At 48.2% G+C, this 19,729-nt stretch overlaps 2 protein-coding genes across 6 annotated transcripts in view; one reads left to right on the plus strand and one right to left on the minus strand.

Annotated features, from left to right (window-relative positions):
* The window catches only part of LOC144092989 (RNA binding protein fox-1 homolog 3-like), an 85,987-nt gene extending 73,684 nt beyond the window's left edge, over window positions 1-12,303 (minus strand). For 2 of the 5 annotated variants that reach the window (XM_077626209.1, XM_077626202.1), the window contains exon 1: window positions 12,153-12,303. The gene's annotated coding sequence lies outside the window, so the exon portion shown is untranslated. Of the gene's footprint in view, window positions 1-777; window positions 914-5,137; window positions 5,206-5,344; window positions 5,667-12,152 lie in introns of those variants that run through there. The other 3 variants (XM_077626203.1, XM_077626205.1, XM_077626207.1) reach the window with 3 other exon arrangements.
* LOC144093154 (ectonucleotide pyrophosphatase/phosphodiesterase family member 7-like) lies at window positions 3,966-18,955 on the plus strand. The gene is made up of 10 exons (XM_077626471.1): window positions 3,966-4,040; window positions 9,634-9,845; window positions 10,313-10,441; window positions 11,850-11,952; window positions 16,862-17,174; window positions 17,267-17,412; window positions 17,503-18,135; window positions 18,222-18,459; window positions 18,658-18,807; window positions 18,870-18,955. The coding sequence occupies exons 1-10, from the start codon at window positions 3,966-3,968 to the stop codon at window positions 18,953-18,955; spliced, it is 2,085 nt and encodes a 694-aa protein (XP_077482597.1).
* Window positions 18,956-19,729: the final 774 nt, after the last annotated feature.

Below are 19,729 nucleotides of genomic sequence, written 5' to 3' on the forward strand. Positions count from 1 at the left end.
ACTCCGCGAGGCCGGAGCCCATTGACAAGGCCACGGAGACGACCAAATCGGACCGCATGTCTCCCGCTTCCAGGCACACTTTGTCCATCCCGATGCTCGCCCGGCCGGACCCGACCTGTCAAGCGTGGCTTGTTAGAATATATTTCAGCAGGAGAAACATCTTGTCCTCGCTGTCACGTTTGTCAGGGGGCCAGATTTCAGCGCACAGATGGACAGGCGAATATATCTGCTTGAGTAAAACTAGCGCAGGGGTTTCCTTAGCGAAGAGGAATAAAAATGTTAAAACGTCACTACCGTGGCCCGTCAAGAGGGTCGTTAAATGGGCCGGGTGAGATAAATATTGTTTTCCCTTTTTCAACTGTTTTCACAACACATGTAAACACAACATTCATTCGCAGTTAAACATGGCTGCCACATTGATTGGCGCTTTGCCACTACACGCTAATTCAGAATGCAAATCATAATCCACATTCCCTTATCAATGTGGTCAAGCACCACGGCACAGCCACGAAAAACCAAATGCTATCCACTCGACGTCCTTAACACAAGGCACAATTAGCAACGGCATAGTGATGCAATTCGCACCTTCCTTTGAGCTATTCCAAGCATTCAATATTTGACAAAGAACCGTAGCCAAGAGTGACATTTCAGCCATCTTCTTAGCAGTCATATAGCTAGCTAGCTGTACAGTCGGTTGAGTTTGATGTCTTTTCATTGTAAATCCGCTCTGCGAAAAATGACTCAGCACCAATTTAAGGGACAAAGTGACTCATTTACCTCACAAGGCTTTTTTCCGGCAGAATTAGCAACACGCGTATGCACGCTTGAAATCATATTTGGCTATTTTGGACCGGCGCCTTTGATGTGAGCTTCCAGTCCCCGCACGCCGCCTCGTCCGCCCGCAGCTCGCCGCCTTCAAAAGCTGGGCTGACCTGGTTTCCGAGACGTCCCGCTGAGCCTCACGCGGCGCAGACGCTCGGACGGCGGGCGGGCGGGCGGGCGCCCATTGGCCCGTTTGCCACGAGCCGCGTATTTTGTTCCGGTCGCCTCGCCTCCGCTCTCGGAGCGTCCGCTAGGAAGCCGGCAACAATACGGCTTCCGGTCTCATCTCCGGGCGAGCGTTGTCAATGAGAGCCCTCTAGGCTTTCGGAAAGGAATTTCCTTGCAAAATGATGCTTTGCTAAAAACAACTCAAGAGAAATACAACAACTGACACTAAGATGGCATCCATCACTGGCTGTGCAGCCACAGCTAATAAATAGACACAAATTCAATCAATGACACCACGTGTTCAGGGGTGAAAGATAAAGAATGAAAAGATCGTGGACGCTTTTAAAAAAGGTATTTCCAATTTTCTACCAAAACAAAAAGGCCTTGAGCCATATGCGTTATAGTCAGTATTTAGTGGCGTCACATTGGTATGGACCGGGCATTAAAATGACATCAATGGTGTCGGGAAATACGGTATCGACGTAATACTACCTAACTAAAAGGATCCCTGGTCCCTGATCCACTGTCAAGCTGAGGGAAGAAAAATCCCACATAGGCTTATTTTTGACTTTTATACGTTCAGATGTAAAAACTGCCGGTCTGCTGGGTCTTTCATTGCTAAGCACTATTTCCGCCAATTGTCTTTTTTTTTTTCTTCTGTCTTTTGCCCCATTGTATCTATCACCTTGGACAGCGAGAACGGCCGGATTCATTACCGTCTGCAGAGTCCCGGCCGGGGAGGGAAGGCGCCCGCTCCCGTCACAATTACAATGCTCGGCGAGAGCTCCGGCTCTTTTCTTGCCTTTGCCCGCCCACCCGACTCCTTCCAACTCCCCTCTCATTATGGCAAAAGCCCATCTTCTCTTTGAAGACGGCCGCCGGTGACGAAGGTGCGACGCCGGCCTTCAGCTGCCAGTTTGACTCTGACAGCCCCTGATTGTCAATCAGCGCGGGGACGCCCGGGGCTCGGCCAACCTCGGCGCTGGCCGCTTCGGAGGACTGAAAGCGCTAAAAGTCAGGCAAATGGGAATGGAAGTCCATTACCCGCGGGCCGTGTTGTCCGTCCGGCAGGGTGAGCGCCGTTCAACATGGCCGCCTCGCGAATAAAATTGGAGACGAATGGGATGTTTAGCGATGAGGGTGTCGGCGTCTACCGGGTAAGATGCATTTGACCTAGGGCCACGCCATAGGATGGAGTTGAAGTTTGAATAGTAGGGGATTTAAAGAGGGCTTCCTATCGCTGATCTGGAGCCAAACCCAGAGTTAAAGAGCAATCCACTCACATCTCTATCCTGTCTGAGGACGGAGGGACTGTATCGATTGGCCATTTGGAACCAGAAGCTCCAAAAGAGAATGGCATAATTACAAGAAGATAAGACAATCTAGCGCAATTAAGCACCCCTTCCTCGGCGGGGGACAATCTCTCTCATTCTGAGCAAGAAAGAAATGACCGCAGAGGAAATATAGGAACAATTCAATGATGGATTTAATTCTATGTCCTGCCATAGTACAATGCTACGATCGTACAAAATTATTTGCAAAAGATATGGGTTTTTTTCTACACCTGTAGCATGGAAAAGAACTTGAATATTGATGTGGGGACATTTTGTAAGGTCAGAGGATCATTTTCAAAGGTTCCCCCGAGGAGACGCTTTTCATTAGGATAAATAAATCTTGTCCATGGGTTTTGTGTCTGGCCTACACGGAGATGGACAAGAATTTCCTTTAAATGTCATTTCCCCTTTAATACGGCGGGAATCATTTTACACAGCAAAGAGCAAATGAAATTCAGAGCTCACCATTCGGAAAAGTTTTTTTGTGAGCAAGAGCAGGGATGGAGTGTGAGAACAATAACACTTCCAATGATGTTGACCTTGAAGACCGCTCGCTCTAGCCAAGATGGCTGCTAGAAATCCATGCCGCCATTTAAAAAAGACCAGCGCCTTGGCGCAATCGTATGGCGTCCAATCGTCCTTCTGCCGCAATTGCAAAGGAGCTCATTGCTAACAGACTCCAATCCATTTGAAGTGGGAGGAGCCGCCTAGCAGCGTCGATGGCTGCTAATTAGTTCAAAAATAAAAATGAGTGTTTCTCTGTCCCATATGTCCAATCAATGTTCCTTCATTCCCTGCCACCCTCCCACTTCAAACAAGTTGGACGTCTCGCGCTTTCAATGGCTGCCAGTGTCTTAGCAAGCCATGATAGAATGAGTTTCACATTGGATTATGTAGAAATTTGGAATTAAAATGAGCACAGTATCTATGGGCCAAAATAGCAGGCCGTCAAAATAGGTCTGGAGAGCCAAAAAAATAGTATTGTGGCACAAGCTATCAACAAACAGACTGTGTCATGTGCTACTTGACGATTAAAATGCAGGACAATTTGGGAATAGCCCGAATTTTTGATGGAACCTCAAAAAAGAGCTTTGGAAAGGGAGCTAAAAGGGATACAAAGAGTAGTTGAAACGGAAGCCAAATTCAAGTCGGCTGCATTTTTTTTTCATCCCTGTAGCTAATTACCTACAGAGAGTCCGTATGCTTATTACATCTTCCATTTAAAAAGTTTATTGGAACCCTCGGGAGGCAGCTAAAAATAACACTGCTTCTTTGCATTTTGGATGGGACAATGTGGTAAATAATCCAGTGTGTACAGCGATGAAAAATGACAAAGCAGCGATCTGCAGGAAAATGGGAAATGCAAGCGCCTTTCAACCAGAGGTTGAAAACCCCAAAAGTGGAATAGTAGTAGTATTCCTGATTGCCCACTGTCGAAAGGGAACATTTCCATTCACTTTAGATTTCAGAAGTGTGAAGGATGGGATTGGGGGGCTTAACACGTTTCCTTCGATTTCGTAACACCAAGGTGACAAAAGAACATGAACGCAAAAATGCGGGCAATGCGGTCAAAAAGGACACCTACTGGCTGCTCTATCATCTCGCCATCTATGGCTTCGCGACAAGATGTGACGGAGGGAGATGGCAAGTGAGAGTAGAGGAGTGCACGATGAACTGGAGGAGGATGAGGAGGAGGAGGAAGAGGAGGAGGGAAGAGTAGCTGTCAAATGCTCATGCATGGCTGCACTTTAAGTCACATTGACGCGAGGCCAAGCTGAGCTCTTCCCAGACACTAACCTCGCCACACACTTGGGACAGACAGACTGTGGCTGCAGACACTTTCAGTTTTTTTATCCTTATTTATCTCCAATGACAAGTGACAGAAGGAGTGGCCAACTACAACTTGCCAAATGAGACACAGAGTGATCCCTGACCTTAGCGACACCCACGGGGTGCCCCAACACGTGTACACACGAGAGAAAAGCAATAGACGACATTCCTAGCGTAAGAGGAGAGGAGACAAGGGACAAAGAAGGGATTTCAGGGCGGATTGGGGAAAAAGATGATCAAGGACCGCTGCTTTCCTTTTAGCGAACGGCACAGAGTAATGGAGAAGGGTCCCGTGGAGAGATTGATGACCGAGAGGTCACCAGAGATCACCACTCATTTTGCCCACCCAGTGAGAGGTGTCCCGCGGGGGGGCTGACCGATTCTACCTGTACAAGCAACACACACGCTCTTGCCCACGCACCGAAATTGAGAGGGTAGAATTAAGTTTTCGGCTGAGCGGGCTAATGGATTTTACAGCGCGAGCCGCTCGCTCTCTCTCCTTTTTCTTTTGCTAAAAGAAATTCAGGAACACAATAGGTGATGGGAAACTTTCTTTTTTTTCTCACACAAAAAAATGAAAGTGGCCCCTCAAATAGAAAATAAACGTGCAGCGTTTGTTCCAATCAAATTCTACAATGACATTCTTATTTTACCTGTAAACATTCACACGTATACAGAAACACTTGAGCAGAAAAATACAGATACATTGTCCAAAAAACAAACGACATTAAAGTAGCATTTGTCTCGTGAGGATGAAATATCAGACTATGGCGATTGGCTGGCCAACAATTCAGGGTGTCCCCCGCCTGGTATCCATAGCTGGCTGGGCTCCAGCACCCCCGCGACCCATGTGAATGAATTAGTTAATGAATAAATGAATGAATGAAGGTATGAACTATATGCCCCGTAAGTGCAGACGGTAACACGCTCAATTGCAGCGACAACATTTTTACATTCGAACGGAATTAGCATATTTGACTCACCAAGTTGTCTAAAAAAAGCTTCCACTTGTTTCGGGCTCAAGGAACTCCGCTTCCATCTCTTCTTTAAACTACGTCAACATACAGAATGAAAATTCTTTGAATAATGCAATTCAACAAGTTGTTTTTAGCGGCCGTGCTAATGCTAACGGCCGTACTTTGCAGCTAATGCAAACGATGGCGCCGAGTAGCCGGACAGGTCAAACTTACTAAAGACGAGTAAAGCACGAACTTGGGCCGGCAGTCTGCAACGCGGCCCACATACGCCAACGTCTTACGAAGGGGAAACGAACCATTTTGAGGAATATTGAGCGTTAACTGTTCAATAAATGCGCTGGACGCAGTAGCTTCCAACGTCGTCAATTGAAGATGAAGATGACGAGGACGATAAAAGTGAAGATGAGGATGAGGATGAGGATGAGGATGGGTTGCTCTCATCCTAAATCAATTGACCTGATGCTATATTTTAGGGTTGACATTCATTCCGTCCATAACTTAAATGAAATGATCTCTGAATATAACCATAATTTATTGCAAATGCAATTGTCTCGCTACTGCAACCAAGAAATTGACCAATCGTAAGCCTTAGCAACTGTTATAAACTGGCAACTTCCGTCCGTCAAAGATGTTCAAAATAGTGACGCCGTGTGCCCGTGGCGTGTAAAAGTAGTGGTCTTATTTTGCATTCTGCGAGTGCCTGAAGTGGCTTAAACTGGGATTTCCTGTCATCAAACACAACATTTGCATGACTAAACCTGACACAATATGTTTCCGGGGAAAGTAAAAACGGCAATAGGTCTTTTGAAAGTGCAAACGCCATCCATTCTTTTTCTCCTGTGGACCGTCCAAAATGGATAGGTTTCATTTTTGGGTGGACACGCCTGAACGTGGCAAGTGGCTGGCGTGCTGTGTCGACGCTCCACTGGATACTTTTTAAGGAGGGCTTTCATTTCACACTACATTAAATCTTTGACTAAACAGACATTTTGGCAAATAGTTTGCTGAATGCCTCTCAACCTCCTTTATTTACCGTGAAACAAAGATAACAAAACACATCAAAGGAAACCATTTCCCCGTGTTTACGCCATTTTTCCCCCTCCGTGGCCAACGTGGATGTTTTATTTTCATTTCAAACATTATTGGTTACGTTTCTGCCGCGGCAGCGTATTTCTTCACTCAACAAAGGCATGTCGTCCTTCGTTCCTGACGAGAAAGGCATTGCTTTTAACTCCTTTTTATCGAGATTGTCATAAGATGGTGCCTCATCAAAATCCAACGGATGGGCACCGTGACAGACAGAATATATGGCACAGATGGTTGATCGTGGCTCATTAGGCGAAACGTCTGCTAAGGAAGGAGGGCCGTGAACACGTCGGTTCCGTCACGCCACCGAAACGACGACATCGGTACCGTATGCGTCCCAGAATGCCGTCCAGAACCTTGACTTAACCTGTGGTTGAATCGTTGGCTCTCGGCTCCTATCGATCCGAAGCGCCTTCATCTTTTCCACCTCTAGATCTTATTGGCAAGCCCCTCGGGATTTGACGCTCTTGGGCCAAGCCTCACGTGGTCAATAAATCATCGTCACCATTTGTAAATCTTTTGTCTGCAAGTTTGCCTTTCCGTTCCACGCGCTCAGCACAATAGACGGAAAGACGGTGGCGGTCACCGTCGGGTGGACATCTGCTCCGTCACGTCAACTTTGCGTCATTAGATTTAATGCTGACTCGGTCGCCAACGTGTCACTTGATGACAATAATTTACGCTGGGGGAAAAGCTCTGACCTGACGAAGGAAATAGCATTGGAAGACCGGGGAGGGGAGGCGGTGGCAAAAGTTTGGACGCGATCCGTTTTGTCGACCCGATCTTTTGCGCTCTCTGAAAAGGAACAATTTCCAACACGTTTCTACACGTCGGCATCCTTCGTATTTGACTTTTGCTTTTTAGCATCTGCGCCCCGAGCTGAAAACAAAGAAAGGATGGGCTCTCCTCCCGCGATTTCTGCTTCTGCTCTTTCCCGTCGTCCTTCCTCGGCCACGTCGATGAATTAAACATAAGAACGGCGGTCGCCGCTATTACCGCTCGTGCCGACGGGACGGCGGTCGCTCGTTCTGTCTTTCTGACTTTGGGTATATGCGGGGAGAATTTATGCAAGAGGAAGGGGAGACGATGGAGAGGAGATTAGAAGCAAAAGAGGGAGAAATGAAAGCTCTCGGACTTGTTTTTGCTGTCCTCTGTGTGCCCCCCAAAGTGCTCCCATCCCATCCCGTCCCGTCCCGTCCCGTCCCGTCCCAGCAACTCTGTTTTGCATCACCTTTTTCTCCTCCTCCTCCTCTCCGCTTCTCCAATAGCCAGCGGATTGCTTTTGCGAGGCGCGTTTCCGCCGTTGTGACGCCTTTGTGACGTACGTCCTTTGTTTGTCCGGATTTTGGTTCTCTTGTCGCCTCTCCAAGTGGCTCTCTGCTTTTTAAGTACAAAGTGGTGATTTGGGTGGGCAGACGCCGGCCGCCAAGAGGAAATAGTCAAGCGCTCAATCTTTTGCTTTCCCCAGATGCCTCCTCCTTCCATATTTTGCACACGAAAAAAAAACAAATCCTGTTGACATTCTACCGTGTTTGCCCAGTTTAATTCATTAGCAGAAATGCAAATTTCCCACCTCAGGCATTGTTTTACACGTGATCCCTCTTGAAATGTATTGAACGCTGAATAGCAAGTATGTTCCAAAGTAAAAATGGAGTGACACACTCATAGCACTCATCTGAAACACTGAACTCATTGACCTCAGATTTCATTTCAATTGGAGTTAAACCCGATCATGCACAAATGATTGTTTTTTTTAGGAAGTGGGCGTGCGGTTCGATCGTAAGCAGAGGCCATGGCAAATTGGCGTCTGTCTTTTCCCAAATGTTTGTCTTTATCTCCTCTCTTTGGCCCCGGGTCTACAGAATGCAGATTTAAAAGAAATGAAAAACTAGCCTCCACCTTTTAGCAGTGGCCCGCAGGCAAGTGCTGAGATAATTGAAGTGATTAGCTTAGCTGGCATTGAGCTCAAGGGTGCTCAGTCTTCTGCCCGCCTTAACCTTGCCACAAACAACATACATATGCACTCGCTTATTTTGCCATCTTCAAGATATATTTAGGCAGCGTGGCCATGAATAAAGAATGTTATGTGCGCTAAATGGAAGAAGCTTTTTCTTCTGTCTTTCCGTACACCCTTTGTCAACGTAACCTAGCTATCTGTCCAGCATTAGACGTCGATTGAAGACAGAGTTAGCATTTATTTAATATTGAATGACTAAGCAAATGTGATTTTTTGGGGGGGTTGATATTCTTATCCGGTATTATTCGGGTCTGGTTTCCCAGGAACTTCACTCATTTGGAGCAATAAGCGTAACCTTCATTGACGGCAGATTTATTGGGAGACACGAGCTGCGTTTGTTTTGGCATTTGCATTATTTAGTGCTAAATGCGCTCATTAAAAGTGAAGTCGGTGTCACGAGAGAGAGAGAGCGCTTCCCCCGTTCCTGCCTGCACTGGGAGACGCTAAACTAGTTCAAAACGACAACGCCGGCCAGTCGGCCGGCGCAAACGGGATTTTCTCTTTCCCTCCTTTTCACTGGAAAGGCATTATATTTTGAAAAGATGCCAATCGGTGTGTCAAAAAGAGACCCACCATCGCGCAGCTTTTAACGCAGCTTTCACAGAGCAAAGCAGGACACGTTTGACTCCATGAAAAAAGTACAGCGCGTCTTCTGGAGACAGAATTGCACGCCATTTTTGTGGGCTCATTATTTTTCAAAGTGTGTAGCGAGGCGTGACCACAAATGGCTTTTTTTCTGTTGGACAAACTGGCTCGAAAATCACACTTTAGCTTTCTTACTCCTCATTCTAGACGGACCGCAACACGCTATATTTTCAGCTCTTTTCTGGTGATGTCTGAGAGTACATCTGAACAATTTTCTAACAACAGCATGGTCAATTATTGTGTAAATATTATGGAGATATTCTGGTAGTAGTGGGCTAATCTAGGATTCTCCAAACGAAGGAGATGAAAATCCCGAGATGAATCGAGGACATTTCGGCAGCCGGGCTCAGTTCGTCCTCTGGCCAAGATGCCCACCGAGTAGCCGCCCGAGCCATTTAAAGTGGGAGGGACGGCAGCGACCGCACAGAGCTCGTGGCACCTAATGACAGTTGATGGTAATTGCGGGTGTTTTAATGCCCCCCATTCCAATCTGCCACAGCACCGGCGCTACCTTTTAATATCCCGGTTGGCACCACGTAAAATTAAAGCTGAACTCGGGTCGGGTCAGCCCGTTGAGATGAGCTCCGCCAACGAGCCGATCAATTGGAGGACGGGAGGGGGACCCGGTGGAATCAATGCGGCGGAATTTAGGAAATCTTCAAGGAACTTGAAGAGCCCTCAAACAACAACAAAAAGTGTTGTAGTTAGTCTGTGCGATCATACGTTTAAGCCGTCAAGATATGTGGTGCGGCAGAGTGCTGAAACCGCCAGTCTCGTTATTCGTTGCGGACAAATGTCGGACTCAAGCGTCCATCCTTCGCGCCATCGGGGTGGCCTGTGGGATCTGGCTTATGCCGGAAACCGCCTAGCTCCTGCTACGCTTCATATTCTTAGTGTTTCACCCACGAGTCATCGGCCCAATTGGCGGACGGTTCTTGGGCTGGGGGTGAGGCCCTTTGAGCTCAGGTCAAACGGCCAATGGCGGCCAGGTGGAGGGGAGGCGGGGGGGCGGGGAGCTCGTGAAGGTCAAGGGCTCCCAGATGGCTCCTTGGCCATTATGCGCACACTTGCATATTTCAGGCGTATTCGCAGGGCAGCACAACGCTCTTTTCGCCTTTTTCCGTTCTGCCCAAGTCATCTAAGAGGATTTAAAGATTGGCCCCTGGCTGCCTTTCATCTGAATACGTGGAGAAATGATTGACGCCAGTCCCCGATATTAAGCTGGAAATGGTCATGTGGCCAGACATTGTTAGTGAGAAGGTAAAGAGGGAAAAGCACTTTTGAAATGATTGCTGATGGGAGAAAAAAAGGAAGAGGAAAATATTCCTGCCGCTGGAATTTCACCCACGTCGTAAGAGATCGATGAGGAGAATTAACAGGGGTGCCGTGGCGGATCTCCCGCGCTTCGCTGGCTAATGGCGCGTTAAACAAAGCCGCGAAAGCACCGGAGAAAAGGGGGAGACGGGACGATGCTTCCACATGTATGTTCCGCACCTGGTGCGGAGAGAGTTCCTCTTGAACGGCAACACGGATGACGGCGAGCTGCCGCAAGTCAGCCGCCGGTAAACGCTCTGTGGCCCCACGACTAGGAGATCAAGCGCTGAACCAATGAATGAATGATTTCCACCTGGTGGCTTTCCCGTGGAGAAGCACAATGGCCAAGTGCCCAGTTGAATTTGCCTACTTTTGGGTCAAAAATACCAAACCTGAGTGAATGCCATGCCAACAGTACTCCAATGTATAAGTGACACAATGAGATAAAAATCCACGCCACAGACGGTCTTGAGCCCGGACCCAACGCGAGCGTCTCGGCAAAAGCTTCAACTTGTTGCTATTACACGTTAATGGGGGATGTCAGAGCTCATTCTTTAATCCCCGACTAAATGGAAGGTTTTACATAACTAGCTTAGCAACGTGGCTTTGACCTTGAAGTGAAGCTAGCCATTTCGAAAAGCATCAACCTAGGTGACAAAATCATAGGTGTTTCTTTTTTTTGTTGCCGCCACTCTGACTGCAGGCTAACAGAATTTGTATTGCCACTTTATAAAGAGTTGTTAATAGCAACCTTGACCCACACACAACTCAGAGCGGAACACCTTCACACAGGCAACCATTTTTCAAAAGCATTTTTTATACCGTTGACCAATGTTCCCTCTAATTTTTTGTTTGTCTGGGCAAAAAGATAACCTCTCTGAGCACACTGAGTACTGGTGTGAGCAACATCATCATTGCTCGCTATCGGCACACACCAGTATCACACCTGCCATATGTCTACTACACATAAATGATTTAGTCATAATAAAATGTAATGATTAATATCTATGAATGGGCGGCCCGGCGGATGAGTGGTTCGCGCGTCGGCCTCACAGATACAAAAATAATAATAATTAGAAGAAAAATAATGGGATTATATTTTGTGCGCTCCATATGATTTGCTGTGCGCAGAGAAGACGAGAGTAGTGCGCAATTGCGCACGCGCGCAGCTTAGAGGGAACATTGCCGTTGACTCAAAAGCGTTGAGTCGCTTTTTTACTCCAAACGGGTTTTGGCCGTCACCTCTGAAATGAAAGGCGCCAGTCAAGCCGTGTCCAAAGTGTTTCCGAATGAATGAAGAGAATGCATGAACAGCAAACTTTGGCTCCATCTATGACAATCCAACTTAGGCGGCCTGTCACTTGTGCGATGAAGAGCAGATGATGTGAGGAAAGACAAGGCTGCAATCATGCCGTTGCCAGGGCCATTCGCCGTCGACTAATGTCTTGGCTATTTCTCCAACATTTTCCCAAAGCTCCTTTTCCCTTCTCAGGAGGTTCCTATACGTATTTCCCATTTCTGGGTTCCCCCTAAACCCGTAACCCGTGCCTGCTGGGATTCCCTTCGCCTTTTCCACTGGCTAATACCACTTCAGTTTTTTTTTCCGCTCTCCCTGCCTGAGGGACTCGCATTCATTGCCGCTATCTTCTTCCGCAGCAGGCTCGTCCAATGCCCCGTCATCCAGCGAGGCCAATCGCGCCAAAACCGTGGCTCGGGGTTTGGCCAGACCGGCGGACGCTATTCGGGTTTGCGCATGCGGGTCGTGCAAAAATCAGCGACGGGAGAAGAAGGACAAAGTTGAGCGGTGCACACTTTTGGGGACTTTTGGCCGCTAAAGGCGCTTGAAGAGAATCCTGGCCGCGTATAAGCCGCGGCGGAGGACTCCAAATAAAGCACAACGGAGGGACAAAGTGGCGGTTGGCAAAGGAGCAAAGGCGGAAAGAATAATGGAGTACTCACGACGTCGATTCCCAAGCTTTTCTTTCTCCCGGTCCCGCCTGGACGGAATTCCCTGGCGTGGGACTCTGCCTTTCTCTCCCCCCTTTTTTTTCCCGGGAGTTGGCGACAATCGCCACGGCAAATGCGCACTGAGCGAGGTAACGGCGCTCTGAGCAACACTGGGATGGAGATGGAGAGAGCGAGGCAGAGAGAGGCAGAGAGAGGGAGGCAAGGAGGGAGGCGGAGGGAGGGAGGCAGGGAAATACAGTCGAGGAGGAGGTCGTGAGGAGAAGGATGCCGAGCAAATGCGTGGGGGTGCATGCCTTTCAGTCTGGCTTGGCCGAGAAAACCACGGCAGGGATGCGCCTATTCGCCAAGATGGATTCTACGCGATGATCCCGGGGTCACGCCAAGGGAAGAGAGAGTCACCCCAATTAGAGCACCAAATAGTAAATAGGGACGCTTCCTGCAGCCCTTTCCAAACGTCATCTCCGTGACGTTATTTTAGCGGGCAATGCGAGTCTGTGTTACTAGGACTAAATGGTACTAGCGTACAATCCGGGGAAGGGGCAGAGGGCAGGGCTATAAATAAGGCATGTGTGTCTAATCAATATGGATACCACATTAAGAGGAGGAAATGTCAACGGGTGGGTGGCAAAGGGCCGCGTCCTGACCTCCTGCTTTTTTATTTGTCAGCAATAGGTGGCCCACGTGGCCCTTTGCCCATTAAAAAAACGGCCTCTGGTGCCCAAACAAGTTGGGAAAGTCGGATGTCAATACCTAATTGTCAAGAAAATGGACTGAGATCGGCAGTTGGACGGCTACAAAAAGTGGGATGAAAACAAAGAGAACAAATACAACATACTCATCAAATATTCTGGATCTTGCGAGCGCCCCCAAAATGATTGTCGATCTGTCGGTGGCTTTGAGATTGTTTGCAAAAATATATGTAGTATTTTTCCAAATGCTGGCTGACTTCACCTTGCGTTTGCATCAACTGACACGCCGTCAATAGCCCTCGGGTGAAAGTGTGCGCTTTATCAAATAAATCAAATGTTCTTCTGTGCTCTCGGGGGAAATGTCTTGTTTAAAAATGGGAGAAGTGCCAGCAGATAAATTAAAGTGTGTGTGTGCGTGTGTGTGTGTGTGTGTGTGTGTGTGTTTGTGTGTGTGTGTTCATAATAAGAGCGCCGGCTTGTTTGCCGGTTAATATTCTCTCAGTGAATATCCTGTGCTGGACTTTGAAATGGACAATAACTTGCACTCTTTCATTTCAAGCCAAACGGAACCTTGACCAAATACAGGAAATCGATATCCTAGCAGGCCAGGTGCTTCCAAAAAAAAGAAGAAATAGGTTGGATCAAATCTGGGTTGCGAATAGAGGAACACGCTCGCCAACGTCATTCCGTCTTGCTCAACGCTTCCGTTTATTGTTAGTTAGAAGGTCTTTTTGTAGTGCTTCCAATCATTTTCCCTTCCGTGACTTGTTGAGGACTACTACTACTTCTTCTACTACTTCTACTACCCAATTTCACATGGCGACCGACAAAAAAAAAATCTGAATGCGAGGACCATTTTAGTCAGCCACCATTTTTAGGGAAGAAGAGAGCCGTACTCCAAGAGAGGAATCACTTCACAAACCCGTATCGATCCGCAATCCTACACAGTGTTTGGAGAGAAAAGATAGAGTAGTGCGGTAATGAGTCTTTGAAAGGATGCTGAAGACAGAAACCAAGTGAGAACAAGAAAGAGAAAGAGAAAGAGAAAGAGAGAGACCTCGTCTTGCTGTGTGAGAAAATGAACACATTTCACTTGAACTACTAAGTGAATTCCTGCGAAATAAATGGATTGGACCTACTCATATTTGCTTTAAGAGGGAACGAATGGAGGGAACACCAACACCAATAAGACTATAAAACCAAGAAGAAGAACTTTTACGACGCTTTGTCTTCCGTCACCTATTCCACGCGCTCCTAATCTCGGTCTCGGCGGCTTAATCTCTCCTCGGGATCAACAGTGATTACAAGGCCAGTGGTGGGTGCAAAGAGGCGCGGCGAGATGGCTGGCCCACCGCCGGATCGATTTCTCTTTTAACCAACTTCATTTAATGTGGGCTATTTAAACTGCCAGGGCCCGCCCGGAGAAATTAGATTGTGTTTGCTGCCTATGGATTTTTGGCCTGGCTGGCGCTAGGAGAAAGAGCAAAATGGAGTGAGCCGTGCGTGCCTGCGTGGCGGGGGGTGCTCGGGTGGGTTACACCGGTGGGGGGGATTCTAGCGTACGCTTTTGGAAGTACTAGGGCAGGGGTAGGGAACCTATGGCTCGGGAGCCACATGTGGCTCTTTTAATGGATGCATCTGGCTCTTTGCTAACCTGTGAGCTAAAATATGGAAATCGCTGGTGACAGAACTGAGATATTACATCTAGAACTGCTTTAATCTTCTTCCTTTTTTGCAGTAGACTCTTCTGGAATGCATCCTCTCATTGATTAGGAACAGCATAAGAATCTTTTAAAAAATATTCTTTTTTTTTCCACTTTAAAAGTGCTGAAATTACACACAAAAAATCCAAAAGGCACTCGTTTACATGTATGTATTTGACTTTTAAATTGATAGTATGGCTCACAAGGAATAACATTGGAAAATATGAATTGTTTGTGGCTCTCTTTGTCAAAAAGGTTCCCCACCCCTGTACTAGGGGGTCTTAGGCGTACGTTTGAAAGTACTACACCCTCCGTTTGGCCCGGAAAAATGGCCCGCTGGAGCTGCCTATGCCTGCGTATTCCAGGAAGACTATTTATGATCCCCACGCCGCCGCGACCGGTCGAGACGTCCGATCCGTTGGGGTCCGCGAGATCCGGCTCGTACGACGTGCCGAGTCTGAGACGAGAGCGCAAAAAAAATCCTCCCGCCGATTGCGATTCCAGCCACAACAGGCCGCCTGACGTGGATTGATGGCAATCTATTGGCAAGCTTGATCAGGAGGGCTTTGCGGGGATCTCCCCGAGCACGGTTACCCACAAGGCTGTGGGAAAATACCATATGCGTGTTGGCACTTGACAGAGACGATGAGACCTGGTTACAAAGCTTGATACGTAAGGGAGAGCCATAAATATGCCTTCTCTGATTTCCCCCAAAATGCATCAGTGGACAAAAATTGCCACGTGCCTTTTGAGGCCAATAGGTGACCATTTTAAGAGTGGAAAGCAAAGCGCTAAAGATTCGAGGTCCGTATTGAGCCTTTTCAAAGGCGGTCTCATCTAGAAAAAGGATCACATTTTATCTACACGATAAAAGGGAAAAGAAATGTCGAAATGGAATGGCCGGCCGTGTGCACACGCTAGGGTTCTGCTGTTGGATGTAGATGAGTTTTCTTAGTACTGGGGAGGAAGAGGGGGGGTTTCGGTTCCGCGCTTGGCTGAGCCGCCTGCAGACCGTTGTGTGGAAAAGAACAACTTTTTAAATTACCCATACATCACTGTCAGGGCAACGGCGGCACAGATGAGGGTGACAGCCAGCCAGCCAGCGAGCGGCGTGATCACAAGCCGGCTCGCTTAACGAACTCCGTCGGACGCTCGGCAGGCTGACGCAAATCTAAACAATTAAAATTTGAAGACTCTTTTGAAGCTGACACGCAACGGCGGAACCCGCCGTCAAACTGAGGTTTTTTTTTCCCGTCGCTGTCGTCTCTTCGCGCTCCCCGGAAAGATCCTCCCCCCCCCCCCACCCGGTAATTAAACCGCAAGCATCCGGGTTTCTCTAGGCCTCGACGCTAGCACGTTATTTCTTCCCATGCCGTCATTTTTGTGCACCGATGCCGTACATGTCGAATACTCATGTGACCCTCTTTTGAAATAACGAAAAATGTACGTCCTTCTGAAGATCTCGTTTCCAACCCCATCACCCTACACAAGATGGCGGCTAACTAGACATGATGCCGTTGTATGAATACTGTACCTAGGTGTCCATAGTCAGAAAATGAGTAAAATACATTAGTACTGCAGTACTACCAAATATATTATACCTAAGAGCAACCGTTCATTCCAATAAAACTGCATTTTTCTGGACTGTTTTTTTGTTTTGTTTTGCTTTCTTATTTTGCCTTAAATCCCCAAACCGACAGCCATTGTTGCATTAATAATGATCTCCGAACAAATAACAAAATCCATTTTCATTCTTGGGTTCAAACGTGAACTGCCATTCGATCAAGTTGGAGCGAAGAAATGCTGCGACCTGCTGGTAACTGATGGTACTGTCGTTCTGATGGACTTTCTTTGAGTTTGCCTTCTGAGTTCATCCTTCCTGTTTATTGATCTGTTTTATGGTTCACCGTCATGGCGCTCTGTCGAGATTTCCCCTTGTTGCAATCCCTTTTGTTTGCCTTTGTATGACTGGGCAATGTATTTATGCCAAATATCATATTTAGCTGCAGAACTTTGGATCATCTCAGCACAGTTGTCGTCCAATGAGTACTTATTTGATAGCGTTTGACTCAATGCATGCATCACCATTCTGCAAACTATTGAAGAATGACCCAGGCTTTAAAAGACAGATTTGCATTGGAATAATTCTCTTTACGAGCTGATAAGATAAGATGAGATAAGGAGCGTTTTCCAGGGGTCGTAAACGCGGGTTAAGGTCGTCATCTTTCTCGTCCCATTTTTTTGGGAGCCGAACGGTGTGTAAAGCGGCCGTATAAAAGGTGTCTTGCCTGCGTGTATCTTGTCCAAGAGCGGACTTTGGGAGTTCTGCGATCTGTCGGATGAGATGGAAATGGCGGCGCGATGGCTCTGCGTGCTGCTCTGGGCGCTGTGCGTGGGCCCGCGCCCTTGCGCCGCCGCCCCGTTTGCGGCCGGGCCGCATCCCGAGCGCGTGCCGCGGAACAAACTGCTGCTGATCTCTTTCGATGGTTTCCGCTGGGATTACGACCAAGACGTGGATACCCCCCATCTGGATGAGATGGCCAAGGATGGCGTCAAAGCGCGGTATGTCACGCCGCCCTTTCTCACCATCACCAGCCCGACGCACTTCACCTTGCTGACCGGTGGGTATCCAACACCTTTGTCTGCCCCGAACTTGCAATTATTTTCTGCCCCTTCATTACCTAGTGCGAAAAATCTGCCTTTTTCTCCACAGGACGTTACATAGAAAACCACGGAGTGATCCACAACATGTGGTTCAACACCAGCACTCAGGAGAAGAAGCAGTACTACATGACGCAGTTTGTGGATTCCTACTGGGACAATGGCAGCTTACCCATTTGGATAACGGCACAGAGACAGGTACGATACTAGAATGTCGTAGCATGACACACAAAAGTGTTGCCAAATGGAATCATTTGGAGACTAGAGCTGGCCCTCGTCTTGACCCAGGGCCGAAAAGCGGGCTCGCTCCATTTTCCCGGCACGGCCGCCACCTACCGAGGAGAAACGGTGGGGCTCAAGCAGGTGGAACCTCGTTTCTACGACTATTCCAACGAGACGGAATGGAGGCAAAACATCGACAAGGTGATCGGCCAGTGGTTCCGCCGACGGGACTTGGACTTTGTCTCCCTGTACTTTGGGGAACCGGACAAGGTCGGGCACAAGTACGGTCCGGATTCCCCGGAGCGGAGGGAGATGGTGCGGCAGGTGGATCGGACGGTGGGCTACATCCGGGACCAGATCCGCCACCACGGGCTGGCCCGGCGACTCAACGTCATCGTCACCGCCGACCACGGCATGACCACCGTCTTCCGGGGCCCGCCGGTCAAGGAGATCGTACTGTCCCAGATCCCGGGCTTCAGTTTCAGGGACGTGCGCTTCCACCTGGTGGACTACGGCCCCACGGGGATGCTGCTTCCCAAAGAGGGCAAGCTGGAGAAGGTGTACCGGGCTCTGAAGGGAGCCCACCCTCGCCTTCACGTGTATAAGAAAGAAGAGATGCCGGCGAGACTGCATTACGGCAAGCACCCTCGACTTCTTCCCATCGTCCTCTTTGCCGACGCGGGTTACGTTATCAACGGGGTGAGACCGTCCTTCTTTTGGGCGCCAATTGGCGTAACGTAACATTTTTTTCATGCGCTCTTGGCTTTACTCTACCGCAAATGTAGCTGTTCCCGGTGCAGTTTAACAAGGGGGAGCACGGCTTCGACAATCAGGTGATGGACATGAAGCCCTTCTTCAGGGCGGTGGGGCCCGACTTCCAACAAAACCTGCTGGTGGGCCCCTTTGAGACCGTCCACGTGTACCCGCTGATGTGCCACCTGCTGGGGATCCGCCCCGAGGTCAACGACGGGCACCTGGACGCCACCGAGCACATGCTGAAGAAGGCAGTGGGAGAAAATGAAAGTAAGAATAGGAATCGGATTGCTGGTATTGACACGATTGCGGCGGTTGCCGTGTTGTGGGGCCCACTCGCTTCAAGGGGCCTGCGTCTTGAGATAAGACTCTATCTACTCTTTGTGTGCGCCCGCCCGCCCGCCCACGCTAATCTGAAGCGTTGGGCTCATTCTCCGGCTCCTCCAACTTGCTTTCGTCTGCCCGCAGGTCAAACGGCGAACACTGGGTCATCAATTGTGGTGGGCTTATCAGCGGTGACTGGATTTCTGCTCGTGGTGTTTATCGCGGCGACTTCCCACACTTTGTACAAGAGAAAGTCGGCGAAAAAGAGGTGCACGCCGTCCCTCACGGATATGCGTATCTGAGGAGGAAATATACTTTCAACTTGTCTCTCTATAACCCAATTTGACTTCTTTCAGTTCCCCTGCTGGTGAAGAGGAAGACAGCAGGCAAACCAGTTTCTGAGGACTTTTCCTTGATTGTCCCGCCCCTGTTATTCCGCTGAATTACATCACAACCAATTCCACGTGTTCACTTTCAAATGTATTGATGAAAGGGACAATGTGTCTCAAGAAGTCTTAAATGAGTCAGTCATGGTTTGTGTTAGCCAATTGGTTTTGCTGACATTGCGATTGCTAGCAAATGTTTTTTTTTATTTTGATTGAGTGACTATAATGACTTGTTGGCAAGGTACCGCAGCACTTATCTTGTGGCGTCTCACCCCGATAAGCCTTATCAAATGCATAAAAAGAGTCCTCCTTTGCCTTCATTGAGATGACAAAGTTCAATGTGTACTGAAATCACGTGTGATTTATGATGTTTTTTTTTGTTTTTGTTTTTTAACCAAAATGGCTGGCCATCCTTCCCAACTCAGCTGACCTCCAGCATCTCAGGAGATGGCAGAGCATCCAATACGTACGCCATCTCCAGGTTGACCCGGACATGAACGTCAGTCCATCTTTTGTCTGTCAAGTTTATGAAAAAAAAATCAATACAAATTCCAGCACCCATGGAATTGTAACTTGATGCCAGTTTGTAAAAATATGTTTTAAGGCAAGCTAATCAGGGTTATTGGCAAAATAAATCAAACATGGATCGATTAAAAAATGAGGTTGTGAACTATTTCAATGGAAATCTGGAGTCCAAGTTTAAAACAGGACGCCCACGTGACAGGTTAAGGGTCTTTCGGTATCTCCGATTATCAGTCGGTAAGCTAGTAAAGTCATATAAAGCGCTTGGGTCCTTGCGCCGCTGGCCAATTTTGCCAGCGGAGGATTTG

Source organism: Stigmatopora argus, chromosome 18, assembly GCF_051989625.1.
Source record: "Stigmatopora argus isolate UIUO_Sarg chromosome 18, RoL_Sarg_1.0, whole genome shotgun sequence".
Taxonomy (NCBI): domain Eukaryota; kingdom Metazoa; phylum Chordata; class Actinopteri; order Syngnathiformes; family Syngnathidae; genus Stigmatopora; species Stigmatopora argus.

Excerpts from the sequence above, each read along its gene's own strand:
- LOC144093154 (XM_077626471.1), top strand. The coding sequence starts at position 3,966 with ATGGCAAGTGAGAGTAGAGGAGTGCACGATGAACTGGAGGAGGATGAG. Across the intron at positions 10,442-11,849 it reads CTGCCGCAAGTCAGCCGCCG|CAGGCTCGTCCAATGCCCCG; the intron begins GTAAACGCTCTG and ends CTTCTTCCGCAG. Across the intron at positions 18,808-18,869 it reads GCCGTCCCTCACGGATATGC|TTCCCCTGCTGGTGAAGAGG; the intron begins GTATCTGAGGAG and ends GACTTCTTTCAG.